Source organism: Vespa mandarinia, chromosome 1, assembly GCF_050613455.1.
Source record: "Vespa mandarinia isolate Hongniang chromosome 1, ASM5061345v1, whole genome shotgun sequence".
In the NCBI taxonomy this organism is placed as follows: domain Eukaryota; kingdom Metazoa; phylum Arthropoda; class Insecta; order Hymenoptera; family Vespidae; genus Vespa; species Vespa mandarinia.
The window spans coordinates 16,332,094-16,351,489 of NC_140810.1; the positions used below are offsets into that span (position 1 = coordinate 16,332,094).

Below are 19,396 nucleotides of genomic sequence, written 5' to 3' on the forward strand. Positions count from 1 at the left end.
TCATAGAATTACTTAATTCGTTAGAATAATATGATCAGCACAGGTAATACGGCGATCGTGTTGGCACAAATACATAATATGTTTTTGCTTTAAATCAAAATAACGAAACGATACTGCCCTTTCTATGAACAAAAGAAAAAAAGTAAAAAATAAAAAAAAAAAAACAAGAGGAAGAAAAAAGTAAAATTCGAAACAGAAAATTTTTTTCTTTTTGTTTTTGATATTATATGTACGAATATGGAGTGGCCGAGAACAGTAAGCAATCTTAACATTGTCCTAACGTAGAATATACATATACATACATATACGGTAGTTATATCTAAGTTCATTTATTCTATATCTATTTCCCTGAAACGACGGAATATATATATATATAACAACAAAATGAAAAAGAAAGCCGAAGAAAAATGTTTTTTTTATACTTAGAATCATACGTACAGAAACATATATGTACGTATAATATCGACTGAGACCGCGTCCTCCCCTATTTCTCGACTATCAAATTCTAATGAAGAAAGAAATATTCCCGTCTTTTATAATAAACAAAAAACAAAAAAAAAAGAATACGAAGAAGAAAAACTTTCTATACAAGTTTAAAATGAATTACTTGGTCTAGGATTACCAATTATTTTTCTACTTTTATCTATGACGCAATATAAAACATAAAAGAGAACGCATACAGATATAAAGAGTACAATACACGATATATAAGTACACGTTAATGGAGGTTGAAAAAATAAAAAAGATAGTAAAATTAGTAGTTAAATATTATAATTGATAACATATAAGTATTCTATACATATATACATACACAGCATACATACAGTAACGAGCTATATCCATATTCGGCTAATTATATTCTTCAAATTAGTTATTATTTTGATTTTGATCATTTTATAGATCGAGAATGTTCCATCAGAACGTATATTTTCTAATTCATAAAATTCGTCAATAGTTCGTCATTACTATACAAATTATTGTTGATATTAATTTTAGATATATGCGATCGCCGTACGTTATAAAAAAAAAATAATAATAATAATATTAATAGTAATAGTAATAGTAATAATAGTAATAATAATAATAATAATAATAATAATAATAATAATAATAATAATAATAATAATAATAATAATAATAATAATAATAATAATAATAATAATAATAATAATAATAATAATAATAATAATAATAATAATAATAATAATAATAATAGTAGTATTAATAAAATTAAAAATGTATGGTCGTTGAAAAGGTTCGTGTACGTTTGTTACGTAATAAAACAAAACAAAAAAAATGAGAGACACATGGACAATTAAGCTTTTCTAATATCTCTCAAAATAATTTAATTTTACAGAACCATTTTCGTCGACGAATACATGCAGACTATAAACTTCGAATGATATCGGCTTATTTACATATGTATATATGATAGAGTGATCTCTTTAAAAAAAAAATCATTTTGGTTGATATACACATATACATATATTTTCTTCTTTTTATGTTTACTTCAATTATCTATAACCTATTATTTTTATGAATTTATATTATTATTTATTATTTTATATTCATTATTTTATATTTTATACGATATCTCTCGAAGTTCGTTTATGTACGAACACGTGAATATATACATACATACATACATAATATATATATATGTGTGTATGTGTGTGTATACAATATATATGACACGTATATACATACATATATGTACACACACACTTACCATAAAGCAGAATAGAAAAAATTTTTGTTCACGCACAAACAAAAAAAAAACATACGAAGCGTCTCTTCTTTTTGTTTCTCTCCTTAGGATTCAACTTTTATACTCGAAAATATCTATTAAGTAAATATTTTCACTTTTAAAAGAGCAATCCTTTTTTTACAATCAGCGAAATCACTTGTATGAAAAAAAAAAACAAACAAAGAAGAATACGTAGTTTTTACTAATATAATTTGTAAAATCTCATAAAGAAAAAAAAATATTGTAATTGAATCGCTTCGATGTATACATACCATATGTATATATACATACAACATAAATACATATATATATACATATATATATATATATATGTATGTATATATATTAGTTGATAAGTATTTACGTACTAAACTATTCCATATTTGCATATGACATTTAATATGTCCTGAAAGCATTTAAATGTAATATGCAAATAAGGATTGTAATGTCTCATTAGAAAGGGACACTCACACACACACATACACATACACACATACATACATACGCACACTTTCGTTCTATAAATCAATATTAACACACGATAATGACGTTGTGTTACGTGAATTACGTGCCAAAGCGTAGATTAAAGAAAATAAATAAAATTATATCTCTTACAATTAGATGACTTCGTTGAATTGACCAGTGCGATCGATCAAATTATTTACTAATGAAAGATTGGAAATGATTCATCGATGCAGTGATCGATACATCGAATAACTGAATATAGTAATAAGCTCGCCTTAATTTGAATGCCGTACGAAGAAGGAGAATGCATTGTCGATCTATGAAATCGTTGGAGAATATTGAATGAACAAAAATGAATTTTCTTCTGTTTTTTTTTTCTTTCCTTCATTCAACACTTTTTTCCGACATTATTTCTGAAACAACGACTGAGCTTGCTCTTCGATCGTACGACACGATAAGAAAGATCAGCCACACGCACACACACAAAGTTAGTATTAAAAAAAAAAACATATATATATATATAATTAAAACTAGATGTAAGATCACACGTAGAGGTATATATATATATATATATATATATATATATATATATATCTTAATTTATTCTCGATACATCGATGAAAATATGTATATGTGAAATAAATGTGGTCAGTGCTACCATCTGAAAGAAACAAGCAAAAAAAAAAAATACGTGAATGAATAAATGGAAATGTCAATAATAAAATATTTCTTACCGTCGTAAGATAAAATTACCTACACAACATAAAAAAGCAATCGTTATTCTGCAAGTATTGTCCTAACGATCGATGTGATCAAGAACTCGATTAAAGACAAAATTTAATTTCTTTTCACGACTTATTTTATATAGGATTTATACAGCATTTACTTTAATTATTATAATTCGATAACGTTCCGTGAACTTATATTATCTTTTTCTATGTTAAAAATTTATTCTTTTTTTTATTGGAGTTGAAAAAAAAGAAAGAAAAAGAAAAGAAAAAATAAAAAAAAATTCCTGCATCGAGTTCCTGATTCGCTTCTGTTCATAAAATCGTACGAAGTGCCAAATAAAGATATCTAGCGCAAATACCGAATAAAATTTTTATTGGGAATTAATAATTTCATATACATATATATACAATAATTAAAAAACATTGATTGAATGTTGTTATACCTTAATTCTAAAAGATTCCTGCAAATCGTATCTGGTATATATATGTATATATATTATATATTATATATGTGTATATATATATATATATACATATATATACATATATGCATATATATACATATATGCATATATATTATATATGGATACTTATATAATACTTTTTCAAAGAAATAAGAGCGATTAATTTTGTATATTTTTTCCGTCAGTTTATGGTTATAAAATCGATAAAAATATTTTTGAGATTACAAATATATCTTTCTAAAGATTCATAAAAAATAAGAAACAATTAAGATAAAAAGTTCCTTAACGAACAAGTAAATAATATTAAGTAATATGAACTTATTAAACAATAGATTAAATACAAGATAGAGGAATGAAAATGTCATTTTTATTCAGAAATAATAAGACTTCCGTCAGAAATTATATAAAATTATTTAATAATTTGAATAAAACTAAATATATAATATTTATTGAATAAAAACACTACACAAGTAAAAGTCTAGACGAATAAAAAAACTATACAAATAAAAATATTATCACAATTACTACAAAATTTATATCAAGGAGAAGATTAGTTAAATTCATTGTGATAATACTTTACAAGTTAATCATGTCAATGATTAATTAAACATCTTCTTAAATGATTACATATTGAATAACAATACCATGTTTCACCGCTTCGAGCATTTGCAAAGATATCGTTTAAGCTTCAACTATGAAACATACTTTATAACAACAATGATTCGTGCTTCAACTTATGAATATCTATTTCAGTTGAACTGTACAAACGTACGTTGCAAATACTACAGAAAAATTTATGATAAAGATTCAAGTGATAATCAAGCTCTTCTACCGTTGAAAAGTGTAAAGGCTTTGGACAAAATTTGCATGTATATAAAGAATGCATAAATTGAGAACTTCCTACATTTGTGCTAGGTTGATCATGAACATGCGATTGTTGAAGAGACATCACAGAATGAGAATCTGAGACAACTGGCTGACAGACAGTGGACATTTGCAATAGATTATTCGATTGTCTTTGTACACTAACCCCGTTATTTGTCAGATTATTATCTTGCTTAGAATATTGCATTTGCATCATATTCAAATTTCTTACATTCGTGGAAGAATACTTGACATTAGAAGTATTATAATAATAATTTTGATCAGATGACACTGGAAGACTAGAGATTTCATTGTTCGTATATAATTCTATACTATTCCGTGATCTCATGTTGACAGACATTACTTTGGCTGTTCTATTACTACACGTATTATGAACTGCATTCTGCATCTTTACTGTACTATGAGTATCATGCGGTTGTCCCATCCGCATATTTTGGTTAGAAAAATTATTTGTTAACTGTAAATTGGATATCATGGATGTAGATGTAGTCTTACATAATGCAATGTTATCTCTCTGAGCCACATAAGTATTATTCATATAATTATTAGCTGAAGAATTCGTCAAGATCGATGACGATGAGGCAATTAATGTGCTTTGATTGTGAGACACATTTTGTGGTTGTATTATTAACGATGGAACATACGTAACAGCTTTAATTATTCTTGGATTCATTGGATATGAGTTTGTAGTAACTGGTTTGACACTTGCATATTGAACGTTAGAAACTTGTGATTGAGATGTGTAAGGAGCCCTAAAAGGTGTTACTGATGATAACGCTGATCGTAATATTGGCATTCCTGTTGCTGTTTGTGCTGAATATGGTACTGGTATTAATGTTGTTGTTTGTGCTGAATATGGTATTGATGTTGCTTTTTGTCTTGATTGTGTCATTATTGATATTGGTGTTATTCTTTGTCCTGGTCGTGGTATTATTGGTATTGGTGTTGTTCTTTGTCCTGATTCTGGTGTTGCTCTATGTGTTGATTGTTGTGTTGACATTGGTATTCCTCTTTGTCCTGATTGTGGTTTTAGTATTGATGTTGGTTTTTGTCCTGATTGTGATGTTGCTTCTTGTCTTGATTGTGGTGCTGGTATACACTTTGTTTTTTCTGTTGATGTTGAACAAACAAAGCCCTGTTTCAGGCTGTTTGATTCATAATGAGGAACGTAAACCGCTTGTTTTTCAGTAAGTGAGTGATCTATAATAATCATTTTATAAGCTTTTGAAGAGCCCGGTATAGAGTTCTGTTTGGTATTTAATTCTCTTACGACTGGATGTGGCTCGATGTTTAAGTTCTTAGTTTGTTTCTGATTTGACAAATCCATGGCCACAGATGAAGATGCTAGAATATCAGTATTTTCATCGTGGCCATTTTTATTGTAAGAATTGTATTTTAACTTTTGGTCTATCAATTCTGAAATATTCTTTACGCGCAAGTATTTTTTAGTCTTTACCGACTCTTCACTCGTTTCGGTAGAATTATTTGATTGAAAGCTCGTCGTCGATTTCACGGTTTCTTTGAAGTTATTCTGATTTTTCTCTGAGATTTTAAGTTCTACCGGGGTAACATTATCCCGTGTTTCATTTATATTAATGTTTTCAGATAGCGGAGGATTGTTAACAAGAACATCCTTCTTTTTCAAGTCAATAGTTGATTTAACTATCACTGTGTTTTTGTTGTTTGAATCTTTTATATTATCATACTTATCCAAATCATTATTTACGTTACAAGCAGTTGTTCTTTCCTTCTCTTCTGATTTATTCATAAAAGTAGATGATTTATTGTTTCTCACAAAATAATTAATTTCGGTTATGTTCGAGTCGTCGGTTTTCACATCGCTGATCGATAAAAGACTTTCTAAATCTTGATCAATAGTACTTCGATTGTCACTCACAGATATATCATCAAATTCAGTTTTAACAGATTCTATTGATTTGGAATTTGTCAATGATTTCGATGAATCAATTGTCTGGTTGATCGTAGAATTTTCGTTTTCAATTACTTCGAGTATATTCTCGTTTACAGGATCTACGCTATCATTTGTCTTTATTTCGTTCGTTAATTGAGCAGAAATAATCATAGGTTTTATTAAATTAGGCTCTAATTCTGTCGGATATACCGAAGAAATTTTTTGTTCGTTTGAATCGTTGCATGCATTATTTGAATGAACTGTGGTCAAATTTGGAAACTCCTTATTGCGAGTACAAGTATGTTTATGTAAAGCTTCGCTTGAGTCAAAACTTAAATTACAAATCTTACAAGTAAAATCCATTTTGTGATTAGTCTCTTGACAGGAAGTATTATTTATTATTGTTGTATTGTATTCCTTTGAATTTTCTAAGTGTGATTTCAGACTGGAGAAATCTGATTTGGCTTGATTATGAATGATACTCTTACGTATCGTATTATGCTTTTGCCAATGTATCATAAATTCCTTTAAGTTTTCGTAAACGTTCTTACAAATATTACAGAAATACGTCTTTTTTATATCAGTTGCTGACGAACAAATGTATTGTGATCGCAAATTATTTTTGTGAGTTGCAATATGCTCTTCATACAAAGATTTTTGTGAAAATGTGAGATTGCAAATATTACAAGACAAATGCAAATTTAATTTCGAGTGAATACTTTGATTTTTGTGATCATTTGCAGGCACTATGCTAGGTAATTTTGAATTTTCTGTACAAGATGACTTATGAATTTTTAATTGATTCTTCGAAAAGCACTGTGCATTACAAATATCGCAAATATGTTCTGTCACTATAAGATACTTGAATTGATCTGAAGTAATAATTGACCATTCCTCACTTGTTGAATCCACTATCGATATTTTAGGAAAATTTGAAATAGAAGCTACATAACAAACATTTCTTATGTGATTGAACCAGTGTAGATTAAATATAGGACCCATACCAATAAAACGTATCTTACAAATATGACAAAACAATTTGATACTTTGAAAATTTTTTAAATGGTTTTCCATATGTTGCCGCATACCAATAAAAGAATACAATATTACTTGACAAATACTGCAATACAATTTTGGTTCTCTACTAGTTAATCGTTTTGTGTTACATAAATATGTCTCCTCGTTTTCAAAATGGGCTTCAAAACACTCCCGAGTTTGGAATAAAATATTACAGATATTACAAAGTAAAATTAGTTCAATAGATGGTTTGTTTTCAAATTCATTTTTATGGCATGCACAAAATTTGATTGAATTTCTTTTATGAACTGCAGAAATTGTCATTGATACTTCTTTATTAGTTTCTATTGTCAATGGTTCCAAAGAATTTTCTACTTCTTTCGATTGATTTTCATTTAATCTCATTTTTTCCTTTGAAATAATTTCGTTTGTTATATTTTCAACTTTCTTATTTTCCATATCAGATTGCAATGATTCAATCGTCGTACTATCTACAGGTAATGTACTTGAAGATTCGCTAGTAGATGTTTGTGTTTTTTCACTTGAATCAGTAGTAATATTGCTATCACTTCCATTTTTCAATCCCTGTTTGCTTTTGGCAATTTGATATGCTTTTTGCAATTCTTTTTCAGTATGGGTATAAATATGATTTGAGAGACTTATTATTGAGTCAAAGACTTCTAAACAGACAGTACATTGAGTATTTTTATTATTGTATTTGAATACTTTACGACGTGAATGTTTGTCCTTTTGTTGATTTTCATGATTAAGTTTTTTTGTTTTAGTTTTAGAGTTAGTAGAAATCGAGGAAATCATCGAGGGAAATGTTGACAATACTGAACTACTATTATCGAGTTCCTGTGAATTTGATTCTGTTTTATCACTACATATATCTAGGATATTGTCATTATCCTGAGACACTTTAAGTACCACATTGTTATCATTTACACTATTTTTTCTTTTTTTCAAACATTTCTTTAGATGTGATTGAAGTGTTTTAAATTCTATAAAGGATGAATCACAAGCAATACATTCATAAGGAATAGTATTATTTGACGTAATAATGTTTGATTGAAGTATATTAATTTCTTTTGTTTGCACATTTTTTGGTAAGTTTGTATTACTAACGTCTGTTATATTACTAACATCTGTTATATTACTAACATCTGTTATATTACTAACATTTGTTATATTACTAACATTTGTTATATTACTAACATCTGTTTTCGTTTTTACATCACCATTAGAAATTATCTTTTCAGAATCCTTATTTATTAAAGATTCATTCAATAAACCAATATCTTTTATACTATTTTCTATATCATGTAATATTATTGAATCAGTTGAAATATTATCTACAAACATACCCTTTGTAGCAGTTTCTTTTAAAATAGAGGTTGTTGATTCATTTGTTAAACCATTTATATTAGAACTTCCATCAACAATGAAAAGCGGTAAATCTTCTATTTGACTTAATTCTTGATCTGTATTTTTTTCTAATGTATTTTGTTTGTCATTATCAATCAGAGTTTTTTCATCATTCTGTAGAGTTGTTGAATTTTCACAATCAATTTCACTTATCAGTTTTAATGTCTCATCACATTTTTTTGAAAAAACGCTCTGTTTTGAAATTAGTGATGGTAATATCTGAGTTTCCTTTAATTTTGTATTTTTTTGTAACGTTTCATCTGACGTAGTTAATGAATTAACTTCTGTTGGAGAAGAATTTAAGGGAACTCTATCTAAATATCTTTGTAAAGGCGTTTTTAATAGCGACATTTTTGGGGAAATAATTTCATCCTGGATAATCCGTGGTGATTTTGATGACTTAGATATTCCTTCTATTTCATTTATTGATGGTGTACATATTCCTGGATATTTCATGTTTACATTAGACTTTTCAGATGAACATGAAGATATCTCTGAAAATTTGTCTAAATTGTTAACATTCTGTAATATCCTTTTTGGAGAAGAACAATTATGTTCCAATTGTATAATTGATGGATTTAATTCAACATATTTGGATAAAGGATGTTTGATTATTATATTATTTTCTTTTTCAGAAGGATTCAATTGTGTTAAAGCTTCATCAATACTTTCATTATTTGTACTACTAACTTCACATTCATTACGAGCAAGTATATCACTGGAATGATTAAAGAAATTCATTTTAAAATGATCAATATACAGTGCTGTTGAATGTTCTACTTTTGAAACTAAATTTTGTTCTTTAAGAGGAATTCCCAATTTTTCTAATTTCACTAAGAGAACTTTCAAATTTTTAGGCTGTTTATACTTTAATGGTAAAATACATGAATTTAATCCAATTTCTGTATTCATATTACTTTCACTATCTTTTGTAACATCTTTGTGAGAATTATCTATAGTCTTTGTAGGTAATATATTTATAGGAGAATCTTTCTGCTGTTCAATAAACTGTGAATTTTGATACAAAAGAAATTGTTGTGGACATTTCTTTTTCCAGTTTATAATATATTTATTATCATACACATTTTCTAATTTAGTTAACATTACTTTTGAATCAATAATGTTTAAGTTATTTATTGTAACTTCATTATCAATTGATTTAAAATTATTTAAGACTATAGTTTGTTCAAGATCTTTATGATGTAATTTGATCTTTTTCTTTCTTTTTTTTCGATTTTTTACAGAATTCAATATATCATTCGATTCTTCATGAGACATATATTTTCTTTTATATTTCCATTTGCCTAAATATTTTTCATTTTTATCTGCTTCTTTTATAGGAGGCAGTTCATCATTCATCTTTAGCAAAGAATAAACAGATTTTGTATCATCATGTGCATAACTGTTTTGTTTACAGTTATTATCTATGATATTTTCTGGAAAAAGTAAATGTTCCGAAGTTTTTTGAACATTTTTCATATTTTTTAATTTATTCTCATCTACTTGATTTGATAACACCACAACGGGTTGCACATTTTTTAAAACCTCTTTCTTGTTTATTCTTTGGTCGTCGTTTTTTTTGTCATTATCTGATTCATCATCAACACAAATATTATTTGTGAAATTCAAAGAAGTATTTTCAGGTTTATTATTTGTATCAAAAATATTACTAATGTCATTATTTAATTGTAGCGTTTGTTTTTTGAATTTTCTTGATAAAATATCAATCTGTTTATATTTGGATCGTATAATACTTCTTGTCTTATTGCTTCTTTTAGGTTTACATTGATTCTTTGTAGTATACAAGTATTTCTTAAACGTTTCTTGAGATAAACGTTGAATTACTACTGATACAGGCTTACATAAACTTTTTTGCAATCTTTTTATATTACTATTGCATGTTTGTATCTCTCCATGTTTTATAGAATACGTAGTGTCAGATAATGCAATAGCCGTATTCAAATACTTTTTATCTTTTATTATATGTTCATTTATACTATGTTTCTTTGTAATATGTATTATAGAAAGCATGTTTTTTTTCTTATCATAATTTTTCTTATTGCCTAAAATGAAATATATCATTTTTATTAGTTAATTTTTATTAATATATTTATTAATATAAATATAAATTATTAAATTTATTAATATATTTTAAATGATATAACATTTTAACATATAAAAATGAAACTAAAATATTTTCTAACAACAAGATAAAACATTACAAGTACAGTGTAAATTTGAATTGAACAAATAGATCATAAAAACATTATAAATAAAACGATGGAATATATTCTTAAATATTTAATATTTATTTCTAAATTTAATGAGAATTAAATTGTATAAGAAACCATGATTCATAATTAGAAATTTAGCATAACCATAATCTGTAAAATTTACCTTTCATGATTATAGGATATTCTTTAAAATGATGCAATGTTCACTAAAATTAACTTTTCCAATTTATAACTTATATTATTTTATACAAATTTTTCACTTATTATAACTCCTAATTAGAAATCACTTTGAGTTTTCACCATAGAAGAATCCGTTATTCATAAATCATTCGACCAGTTTATTTAATCGTTTTTCAAATTTCATAAGCAGTTTCATCCACAAATTCGTTTGGTAGCACTGAAAAAATTTTTTATTCGTTCGAAACAACTTCATTGTTTCAAAGTACGGAAAAAACAGACTTGTAACAATTTAAAATAAAAATATTTAACATAAATACTTTGGATAATATATTAGAATGTTGGCTGTACTGTATGGAATGAATAATGACGCGGCGCGACAATTTTGACGCGATACGATCAGTAAATTTAAAGTATTTTTGTTTTTAACGTGAACATTTCTTAAGAATATATACTTTTTATCATTAACAATATTTGTCAGAACATTTTATTTTAAATGTCGTTTGGTGCAGGATTACTTTTAAATAATGAAATGATATATGTTTCTATGGCATAACCTAATAAATGGTTTGTATGTAAGTTATACTAAAGTAGTGTATGAATGTAAAGTGATTAATGTACACACAACTACTCTTGTTCTGTGATTATATATCCGTGTCATGTGTACACATATATATTGAAAAATTCGGCTTTATTATTTTTATTTTATTGTGATGTTAAAACAGCATGAAACAAACGATACTGGTCTAAACAGTCATCACCTGAAAGAAGGAAGTTAATAAAACATATATTGACGATATAACATTTATCAATGAGAATATTTTCAACAAAATGAGTGAAACAATTGTAACAAATGAAATTTCTGAGAGTAACGGTGGAACAGAACAACCGACTTACAATGGAGAAACTGAAGAACATGCCAGTAATTTTTTTATTTTAATTGTATTCAATAACTTATGTATTTATTAAGATTATTTATTTTAAAATTATTATGTACATTTATATGTCAAATTATTATGTATATCAGACAAATCACCAGGGAGTGCAGAAGATAAGGCACCTGATTCATTATGCGATAATAGTGTTAAAAAAAATACTGCCATCATTGGTACTGGAAATAGTAATGTCAATGTTACTAATAGAGCAAAAAAACGTAAAAAAACTCCAAGAGATGCTACAGCTCCAAAACAACCTCTTACTGGTTATTTTAGGTAATATAATATCAATCACTTCTAGAAATGTCATCAAAGACTATTTACCTTATTTACTGATTTATATAGATTCTTAAATGATCGGAGAGAAAAAGTAAGAAGTGACAATCCAACTTTATCATTTGCTGAGATCACAAAACTTCTTGCCTCAGAATGGAGTACATTACCAGCAGATCAAAAACAGGTTAGAATATTATTCTTTTGACCTTAAAAAACTAAACATTCATTTCACAAGCAAGATATTGTTTATAGCAATACTTAGATGCAGCTGAACAAGATAAAGAACGATATAATCGTGAATTTAGTGATTATAAACAAACAGAGGCATACCGTATTTTTTCTGAGAAACAGTCTTCAGAGAAACATACTGAAAACAAAAAAGAACGGAATGGAACAGATATAAATACTGAACAAAATGTAAGTATTTACTAAAATTGTATGCAATTCTGTACATTTATTAAATTTACTAAAATTGTATGTAGTTCTGTATGTATAGATATGTCTCCAAGATAACAATAAGAATTGTATTTGTAAAAAAGACTTAAAAAGTATTATTATCTAGGACGTGCAACAAGACAAGGACAATGATTTCACAGGTTTTGATATTCCCATTTTTACAGAAGAATTTTTAGATCACAATAAAGGTAAATAGTATAGATTGAATTATACATATATTACCAATGTATTATAAAATATACAATTTTATACATATTTGACTGCGTCTATGTTGCATATGCATCAATATCTTTTTACTGTTAACTAGCATGTGAAGCTGAATTAAGGCAATTAAGAAAAGCTACATCAGATTATGAAGCACAAAATGCTGTACTACAACGACATGTGGATAGCTTATATGCAGCTGTAAATCGTTTAGAATCTGAAACGAATCAACAACGTACAACAAATCAAGCATTACAACGCCATTTAGATTCTTTACGTGCACAATTAGCAGGGTGTTTTGCAACCATTCCTTTACCAGGTTATTGTTTAATTAATCATTTTATTTGTCTAATATCATGGTATAAAAAATGTATAGTAAAAATGATTAATAACAATGAATGATTGTTATTACATAAATTTTAGGTACACACGAAGGTGCAACATTACAAAATATTGATAATTATGTTGAAAGGCTTGAGTCATTGTTGAGTAGTAATACAGAACAAACATTACGTAATGCCGTTCGTAACGCTGTATCTCGATTAGAATTAATTGGATGACGATCGCCCCCCCGCGCTACAACTACACCATTAAAACATCATCGTTCAAGACATTCGCATCGAAAATAGCTGAAAGAATTATACGAACACAAAAAGTATATGTACTTCAGTTAATAATTTAGTTATTCCTTATAACTAATTTACATATTAAATGAAATTACTGTATATTATGTAAGAAATATTGTGTCGGTACTATAGTTCACTTATTATTATGGAATCTTACATACGATATTAGTCCCTTTTTAGGTTGATTTTCTATTGCTAATATGTGTAAACAATTATGTTCAGGTTGTTTTAAGTTAATTATTTTCATTATTTTAACATAATGTAATAATTGCTATATTTGCAAATGTAAGTTATTAGATTTATCGTTTCAAAAAAAAAAAAACAAAAAAAAAACAAAAAAAAAGATATTAGAATAATCTATCTTTAAAATTGGTACAAAATTTAAATAGTTCTAATTGTACTACTTACTATTTATTAATAAATTTTCAATCTTATTACTGCTTATTTTCCATGTTCCGTATGAAATTTTGAAATTGGTTCCATGTATATCTGAAAAAAATACATTTAATAGGGATATATTGAAATATATAAGTCATATCACAATATAGTTTAGAAAAAAATATGATTTCAATTTTTACCTTAAAGATGCAGCATTAGGACGTTTATATTTTTCAAGATCAATTATAATAGATTCGATTTGTGGAAGTAAAACCTTTATAACACCAATCTTTAAAGATGCAATTGAACGCATAAGTTCAAACAAAGACTGAGGATATGTTGTAAGATACCTCTGTATAATATCAGATAAGATGTTCATCAATTTTTCTCTGTAAATAAAAATGAAATTTGGGGTTATCATTTAATATAACTTCATTATAATTAAATAATAGATTTATACCTTATAAAAGCATTCTCCTTATAATAATGATTCGTGAAAATGCTATTCATGAAATCAATAGCATGATGTTTATGTGGATGATGATCATGGACTTTTAAATAAGAAGTAATGATATGAGGTACGCAAATTGTTACAATTAGTTCTATTATGTTAATTGCATACATTTTACCTCCTTTTAATAAAGTTTTCAAGAGTAATGATACCTACAAAATGAAGAGTTATGAATAATGTAATTAGATAAAATAATTTTATTAATAATCTCTTAGAAATTTTAATATATACATACCAAATGATTATGCTTATGCATATTATTTTCAGACGATATTGTAAAAAACAATGTCATAAGCATTTCAAAAAGAAGATGTGAAAAATCTGCTTTCGCATCGTGGAAACACTTCAGTAATGTATCAGATACTTTAAAATTTCCACTACTATCTTCTGTTATTAAAATCGAAATATATTGATCAAATAAGTTTCTAGTTAATACTTGTAATGAAATGTCACTTTTAATATTCAAAGATTCTAATCCAAGGATTATCATAGAAAATATTCTTTTACACAAGTTCTTGATATAATATTGAGGAGATTGTTCTGTTGGAAGGGCAATTTTATGTAATAAAACCTTCAACATGCTGTTTGCTTGATTCTATATATAAACAGGATATTTATTCATAATTATATTTATTTATTAGAAAACTACTAAGAATCACTAAAAAATTGTAGCTTTTTAAACATATTTTTATACCTTCACATAAAACATAGGTGAAGAACACAGAATTAATGTTCCTACACATCTATAAATCCAAAAAGCAAGCTCCGTTTCTTGAGATTCTTCTGTTATAGATGAGAGTATCCATTTATCTATATTATTGAAGTACGATCTGTATCTTATATCAAATTGAACTTTTTGTTGCTCATTCTAAAATATTAGAATGTACATATAATATATATATATATAAAGTATATTATATATATATATATATATATATATATATATATATATATATATAAAGTAATATATGAAGTATATATATATATATTATATGTACATTCTAATATTTTAGAATGAGCAACAAAAAGTTCAATATATATATATATATATATATATATATATATATATATATATATATATATATATATATTACTTTAATAGTTAGAATACACAAATAATAATATTAACACAAAACTTACAATTAAATTACCTGTAGTGATTTTCGTTTTCTCATTGAAGACATTATAAATATTAATATAGCTTCTTTATTATTCTTGAATTCATTAAAATCCTGATTTGTAACAAAAATTTCTCTAATTTCATTCAATTGAGCTATATAATTTTGTAAAATTTGTATTTCTGTCCAATTTTCATCATATCCCAAAATAGAACATTTTATCCATGCCTAGTATACAAATTAATTTTCAAATATTTAAAATAAATATTATATTTCAGACAAAAATATAATATGAAATAAAATTTTATACTAACTTGAATAAATATAAGATCAAGATTTTTAATCTCTTTCTTTAGAAGATGTATGTCTTCTTCTTTTTGAAGTATTAACATTAAATAATATCGTGTGATTCTAGAAAAAAATTTATAAAAATTTAATATTTATTTAAAAAATATATTCTATTATGATAATTTATATATATAAACAGAAAATAAAATTACCTTATATCTTTTACAATTAAAGATGTTGCAAAATGATGAAACAAGGATGCTGCAGAATGTTTGTACTTTTTTGCTAATCCTGGCTCTTTAAGAGCATTTAACGTAAAAGCAACTGCAAGTCTTGCAAGATCATGATAATGATCTCCAATAAGTAATGGATCAAAAGCAAGTTGTCGTACTCTACAAGCAACGTTAGACCACAAAGCATCTAGCATTTTAGAAACATATTCTATAAATGAATTTGAATTAATTAATATATATTATAATATAATTAAAACATGATATAAAAGCCTAATTATTATTGAACATTTATATACACATAATACCTAAATTATTATTGAACATTTTCAAATAATTGCATTTTTTGAAAATGCAGATCAGAATTTTGATTACAGAATGTACTCTATTTTTTGAACATTCTAATAAATAACGATCGATCCAACCACCGATGAATAAATGTTCACCTAATTCCAATGTTGTGTCAGATGAAAAGATAATGTCTAATATATCAACAAAATTTATCATCATGGAACGAGACGTTTCATCTTTATGACAACTTATGATATTTACCTATTATAGAAATGAATAAATACAATAAATAATGAATATATTATATTATAAAATTTCATCCATCTATTACCGTTTCCGTAATGTTATTTATTACATGGGTGAAATTCAGTCCAAGTTCATTGAATAACAATAAGATAACTAATCTTCCTTTCCAAATTAAATTACATTTCCTGGCATTTTCATTATTTATATTGTGTACAGATGGTAAAAGATCAAGCATTACTGTAGACTATAAAGAATCATAAAATTTTGAATTATTAAAATATCAAAAATAAAATAATAATAATAATAATAATAATAATAATAATATTCATCATAAGACTTACTACATTTAGAGTATCTGCAGTTACAGCTAAGGTAAGAAACAGTGAAAGAAAATTATATAGACCTGTTTCAGAAAATTCTTGGACTTTACTTTTAGAAAATTTGGAATATACACGACCTTTGATTTGATTCCAATACTTTGTATCGTTACTATCATAATTTTTTTTTAAAAAGGAACCTACAAAAAATGTATATTTTATATATATATATATATACAATAGAATTATATATATAATTATATTAAATATATTTTACCTAATAATCTTAAAAACATTCCATAACTAGACTCTTTCACTTGTTCAAAATTACCATCAATTCTGTCCTTAATATGTTTAAATATATCCATGGGAGTTTTTCTATCACAAAAAAGGATTTTTTAAGAAACTGAATAAAATGTATGATAATGAAATTAGTGACATACTTTTCAAGAGATAAAGTCCATGGACCAGATGTTTGTAATAAAAAAGGTTGATCTAATCTTTTATGGAAACAATCCCATAAAAGAGAAACAATTGGGATTCGTGATGGCCACCAATCTGTAATTAAGACACGTAATAATGGTATCATTACTTGCAATTCTTCATCTATTTCATCTCTTTCGCCATCTTTTCCACCTTTAGAAACATAAGCTTTCAAAATTTTTTCAACTTGTTCATAGTTAAAACGAATCTGTAAAAAAAATTTAATGAATTAGTAAATAATATTAAAGCATTTGTTTATAAATACATTATTTGTATATATTGTACATATTTGCAAATTTATATTAAATTTATATACATTACCCGGGAACAATTATTATGCAAGTATATACCATCATTATTATAGCCATATAGAAGAGTAAAATGATATATTATCCAAATACAAAATAATTCAGGATTCTTGTAAGTAAGCAAAGAACATTCTGTATCTTTATTCCAATAAATCGAACTGTTCTGATGTTTGCTTTCATCTAGCATAGTATTTATACAAAAGTTTATATGATCCCAAAATGACTAAAACCACATAAATGTGTTAATATATTAATATACAATAATTGAAAATTAATCTGTTATTATTGTGCGAATAAAAAAATAATTACTGTGATTTGCATTCTATTTGCTAATTCATCAATAAAAATCTGAAGCATAAGCCATAGTTCTCGCATACAAGTACAACTGTATGGTGTTTTTTGACGTAAATCTGTTAAAGGAATCTAAGAAAATATAAATAATTTATATCAATGTGAATTTTATACATTTTTTACATAAATTTTCTTACCCTTTCGAATATTTTACATGAAATATAAATAAGATCACTGATAATTAATCTATAAACATTTTCAATATCATCTATGCCAGCTTCTTCAGAATATTGCCAATGTACATTACGCATATATATTAATGTTATATACAACCATCTTAAATCTAAATGAAGATGGTACAAATGAAATTCTGGTTGTACGCACTAAAATAAAGCAACATAACATTAGTATATATCCAAAGAATTTAATTTTTCAAAATAATTACCTTGTTGCCTAAGTTGGATGCAGCATAATGAAATATAGATTCTGGAATATTTCTTAGTCTGCCAAGAAATCTTTTTATAGTTGAAAATAATATATCTAAACCTTCTTCAATAGTAGGATTTATAATTCTCAGTTTATAATAATCCCATTTTATTCTATAATAAAGAGAAAAGTTAAAATAGCACAATAAAAAAGGAAATTAATTTAAAAGAAAAATTTACCTATTCATGTATGTACGCACAAATGAAATAAGTCGACATACTGCTTTTCTCATAGAAAAAAAATCTATATAATTAGTTACATCCAAAGTATGACCATAATTTTCGTATCTTTTGAATATCTTTAATTGCATTCTATTATGAAAAATATAATTTTATTATTATAAAATAACGAAGAAAAATAAATAACAAAATATGTTGATTTGATATCTTACTCCATGCATTTCACAAAGTGATTAATATTTAATATGACAGTATTTGCAGGTACAATATTGTTGAAAAGTTCTATATCAACAGAATAGAAAGGATATTCTTCTGATGGAAAGAACACCTTATCCAATTCTCCGCTTAACAATAGACTTGTTTTATTTAATTGCCAATCATTCAAATTTACTTTTCCACAACAATTGAATGTTGTATCTAAATCCATTTTCTCTAAAAGAAATATATTGACTTAAGTACAAAAAACAATATGAAGTTTTATTTTAGTATACCTTTATAAAACCTAGATAATGTATAAATTATTTTATATATATATTTAAAATATGAATTTTATCCATACAATATACAAAATTTTTACTTCTAATAGAATATTATATTGATTTTAAAAAGGAAGAAAACACAGAAATACTTTCATAGTCAGGTTGTAGATTTTGGCGGTTTTTGCATCAGCCATATTTATACGTAATTCGCGCATGCGTAAAACTTCTTTCCTC

At 25.8% G+C, this 19,396-nt stretch overlaps 3 protein-coding genes across 4 annotated transcripts; 1 reads left to right on the forward strand and 2 right to left on the reverse strand.

Moving 5' to 3' along the window:
- Nucleotides 1-3,602: 3,602 nt before the first annotated feature.
- LOC118443848 (uncharacterized) lies at nt 3,603-11,316 on the reverse strand. The gene is made up of 2 exons (XM_035871416.2): nt 11,047-11,316; nt 3,603-10,712 (listed from the first exon to the last, which is right to left on the reverse strand). The coding sequence occupies exons 1-2, from the start codon at nt 11,051-11,053 to the stop codon at nt 4,114-4,116; spliced, it is 6,606 nt and encodes a 2,201-aa protein (XP_035727309.2). The 5' UTR covers nt 11,054-11,316; the 3' UTR covers nt 3,603-4,113.
- A 95-nt stretch (nt 11,317-11,411) lies between these two features.
- Nucleotides 11,412-13,717, forward strand: Hmg-2 (High mobility group protein 2). Of its 2 annotated transcripts, none has more exons than XM_035871439.2 (8): nt 11,412-11,635; nt 11,786-11,982; nt 12,088-12,271; nt 12,341-12,455; nt 12,524-12,688; nt 12,834-12,915; nt 13,035-13,250; nt 13,355-13,717. In XM_035871439.2, exons 2-8 carry the CDS (start codon nt 11,892-11,894, stop codon nt 13,489-13,491), a joined length of 990 nt encoding a protein of 329 aa, XP_035727332.1. In that variant the 5' UTR covers nt 11,412-11,635; nt 11,786-11,891; the 3' UTR covers nt 13,492-13,717. The 2 variants fall into 2 exon arrangements, with proteins under 2 accessions (XP_035727332.1, XP_035727331.1); XM_035871438.2 differs by having other exon boundaries at nt 11,412-11,627.
- Nucleotides 13,718-13,872: 155 nt separating this feature from the next.
- LOC118443849 (protein MMS22-like) lies at nt 13,873-19,348 on the reverse strand. Its single transcript, XM_035871420.2, has 20 exons — nt 19,175-19,348; nt 18,896-19,115; nt 18,684-18,815; nt 18,464-18,617; nt 18,216-18,401; nt 18,037-18,150; nt 17,741-17,950; nt 17,380-17,627; nt 17,214-17,314; nt 16,961-17,136; nt 16,705-16,863; nt 16,391-16,634; nt 16,065-16,293; nt 15,879-15,975; nt 15,598-15,792; nt 15,141-15,314; nt 14,682-15,041; nt 14,396-14,598; nt 14,136-14,324; nt 13,873-14,046 (listed from the first exon to the last, which is right to left on the reverse strand). Exons 2-20 carry the CDS (start codon nt 19,108-19,110, stop codon nt 13,992-13,994), a joined length of 3,441 nt encoding a protein of 1,146 aa, XP_035727313.2. The 5' UTR covers nt 19,111-19,115; nt 19,175-19,348; the 3' UTR covers nt 13,873-13,991.
- Between the last annotated feature and the right edge of the window lie 48 nt (nt 19,349-19,396).

What these genes read in the sequence shown, in the direction of transcription:
- LOC118443849 (XM_035871420.2), bottom strand. Translation starts at nt 19,110, where the DNA reads ATGGATTTAGATACAACATTCAATTGTTGTGGAAAAGTAAATTTGAAT. An exon ending in AATGTTTTTAAGATTATTAG is followed by an intron (nt 17,137 to 17,213) that starts GTAAAATATATT and finishes CATTTTTTGTAG; the next exon opens with GTTCCTTTTTAAAAAAAAAT. An exon ending in CTGCAGATACTCTAAATGTA is followed by an intron (nt 16,864 to 16,960) that starts GTAAGTCTTATG and finishes GATTCTTTATAG; the next exon opens with TCTACAGTAATGCTTGATCT.
- Hmg-2 (XM_035871439.2), top strand. Translation starts at nt 11,892, where the DNA reads ATGAGTGAAACAATTGTAACAAATGAAATTTCTGAGAGTAACGGTGGA. An exon ending in AGAAACTGAAGAACATGCCA is followed by an intron (nt 11,983 to 12,087) that starts GTAATTTTTTTA and finishes TATGTATATCAG; the next exon opens with ACAAATCACCAGGGAGTGCA. An exon ending in TACCAGCAGATCAAAAACAG is followed by an intron (nt 12,456 to 12,523) that starts GTTAGAATATTA and finishes TATTGTTTATAG; the next exon opens with CAATACTTAGATGCAGCTGA.